Below are 2,696 nucleotides of genomic sequence, written 5' to 3' on the forward strand. Positions count from 1 at the left end.
CCCATTGAACTCAATGCAGGACTTTGTATAGTCTGTATCCAGGAAAAGGTGAAAGCTGGGCTAGAACTATAATGTGTTGCATACAGCAACCGCACTAAGCGGCTCATGCGGGACAATGAAAACTAGAAAAGATGCAATTCCAGTGACCAAAACAAGTGAAAACAGCTATTTTCACTACTCCTACTACTCCTTTTTTTCAATTTAGGGACTTTCTTTCATTTTGGTTTTTCATTTGGTTATTTGAGAACAACAGAGAAATCCTCCAGGTTGGCAATGGTTCAGACAGTTATTTTACATACCATTAATGGTGTTAGCATACTGTTAAAGCGACATCAACCCCGTGCCCTCTAAGAGAAATGTGTGCAGATAACGGCCAAGCATACCGCCTCGAATTCAGGACACTCATAGACCTGCGCTAACTGGCATTGTTATCATGCAAGTAAGTGTTGTTTGTGTTGTGTGACGTCAGGATGACCCAGAAAGATAGAGACAGACAGAGAGTCTAGACTTACTCATGCACATACAGAGAGGGAGACACACAGCGAGAGAGAGAAAGAGACAGAAAGACGGAAAGAACGAGACAGTGAGAGACAGACATGGCGAATTCTCAACATGGTCATATCACCACGGTGGACGACGCAGATGTGATGCTCCTGAATCACCATCGCGTCCGGCTTCCATTCAGCATCGTGCTAGCCACACTATTGTACTGTGCTGAGTTTGTGATTGCAGCGTTTGTGTGCAACATTTACAGCAAGAGGGATAACACTACCTGGATGGGTATGACGATCGCTTGCATGGTGGTGCCCACTGCCATAACTCAAATGGCTCTGATACTCCTGCACAGAGACGTGGGGAGAGACGAACCCATGACGCTATTCTTACACCTCCTACTGGGCCCTGTTATCAGGTGCGTCGAGGCACTGGTCATCTACTTCCAAGCGGGCAGTAAGGAGGAGCCGTACGTCACATTGTCAACAAAGTTGAGCCTGAGGAAGGGACAGGAGGGCCGTAAAACGGAGTGGGTGATCGGCCAGTCGGGGCGCATGCTCACCGCCCACAGGCACGCCTTCAGGCTCGTCACGATCATCCAGGCATTCCTGGGCTCCACGCCCCAGCTCACGCTACAGCTGTACGCCACCATCCAGGACAGGCACGTCCTCGGCCTCCGGCTGGCCCTGATGGCCGTTGCCCTCGTGTCCGTCATGTACGGGGCGCTGGTGTGCAGCATGCTGGATGCGCAGCTCCGCTACAGCGACTACAAGGTGCGCTTCTGTCTGGCGGCCTACCTCTGCATGGTACTGTGGCGGGGACTGGAGATCGCCACACGCGTCACCTCGCTGGTGCTCTTCACTGTGGCCCTTGCCCACTGGGTGATTCCGGTCGGCGTGACCAACCTGCTGTTCTTCTTCCTCCTTCCCTGGACCGTGTTCTGGGTCAGGAAGGGATCGCTGAATGTTGAGGAGAACGTCTCCAAGCTGTACACCACCTCGGTGCTGTGCCTGTTGTCCTTGCTCTATGCCTGCGTCAATGTCTTCTGCTGGTCGGCGGTTCAGCTGGACCTGTCTCACAAAGAGTTTGTGGAGAAGAAGGAGCACTGGTGTCTCCTGGCCTCCTACTACTACGCCCGCTTGGCCGAGAACATCCTGCTCAACGCTCTGTGGTACTTCAACAACAAGTTTGAGTCTGAGTACATCAATGCCCAGCTGCTGGTGGCTATCCAGTTCATCTGCTACGTCCTGGCCGTGCTCTTCATGTTGCTCTTCTATCGGTTCTTCCACCCCTGCAGACGCATGTTCAAGTGTGTTAACGTCTGCAGCCACCTGCTATGTACCTGCTGCTCCAAGCCCAAGAGGACGGACACCGTCTCCATTGGCGGCTCTGACAGTACGTCCTCTTCTGGCACACTCTTGACCACCGACACTATGGTGCGGGTGTCAGAAGAGGGAGAGGCTGTGGTGCTGCTGGGAGCTCAGAATACACAACACACCGTCATCAGTCAACCGGGAGACCGAGACCCGCAGAACACGCAGCACACCATCATCAGTCAATCGAGAGAACAAGACCCGCAGGACAACACCCAGCAAAACAACATCAGTCATTCGGGAGACCAGGAGACTGCCATCGTGGATGACACCGCCGCCTGGCAAGGACTTTAGTGGTTTACACACTTTGCACACACAAACTTTACAAGGGCAGAGGGAGAGGTGGAACACAATGGGTATTTGGCAAAACCAGAGTTTTACCTTTGTTTGTTTTTTCTTACATGATACATTTTTTTCTTAACCCGTACACAGCTCCTACATCTGGTTTTGTGTGTACGTCCATACTGTATGTCCCACACAGCTTGGCATTGGCCAGGCTTCGCGGGAGGTTTTGAGCATGTATAAGGCACTGATCACTTCACACTGGGTGTTATTTTTTACTTATGCATTATTAGTGTGGTCGCTATAGGCAACACACTGTTGTTCTATCTTGACTTCATAGAGTAACCTTTAGCCAATCAGGAAGCAGCATTCTCGAAGTAACTTTTAGCCAATGAGGAAGCAGCATTTTCAGTGATTCACCTTTATAGAGTATTCCCCAAAACGGCAACCACACTCGCAATTTCCCAGAATTGCAACTTTCAAGTTATTATCTCTTTCTGTATATGCATGTGTGTGAATTTAGTGCTAATAATCCAGAACATTTCTATA

General features: G+C 50.4%; 1 protein-coding gene across 1 annotated transcript; it reads left to right on the forward strand.

Annotated features, from left to right (window-relative positions):
* Positions 1-596: 596 nt before the first annotated feature.
* Positions 597-2,159, forward strand: LOC308306751 (endoplasmic reticulum membrane adapter protein XK-like; the record flags this gene model as incomplete). Its single annotated transcript, XM_080751796.1, has 1 exon — positions 597-2,159. The coding sequence occupies one exon, from the start codon at positions 597-599 to the stop codon at positions 2,157-2,159; it is 1,563 nt and encodes a 520-aa protein (XP_080607922.1).
* Between the last annotated feature and the right edge of the window lie 537 nt (positions 2,160-2,696).

The sequence above is a fragment of the Nannobrachium achirus genome, assembly GCF_963921795.1.
Source record: "Nannobrachium achirus genome assembly, chromosome: 21".
Classification (NCBI taxonomy): Eukaryota; Metazoa; Chordata; class Actinopteri; order Myctophiformes; family Myctophidae; genus Nannobrachium; species Nannobrachium achirus.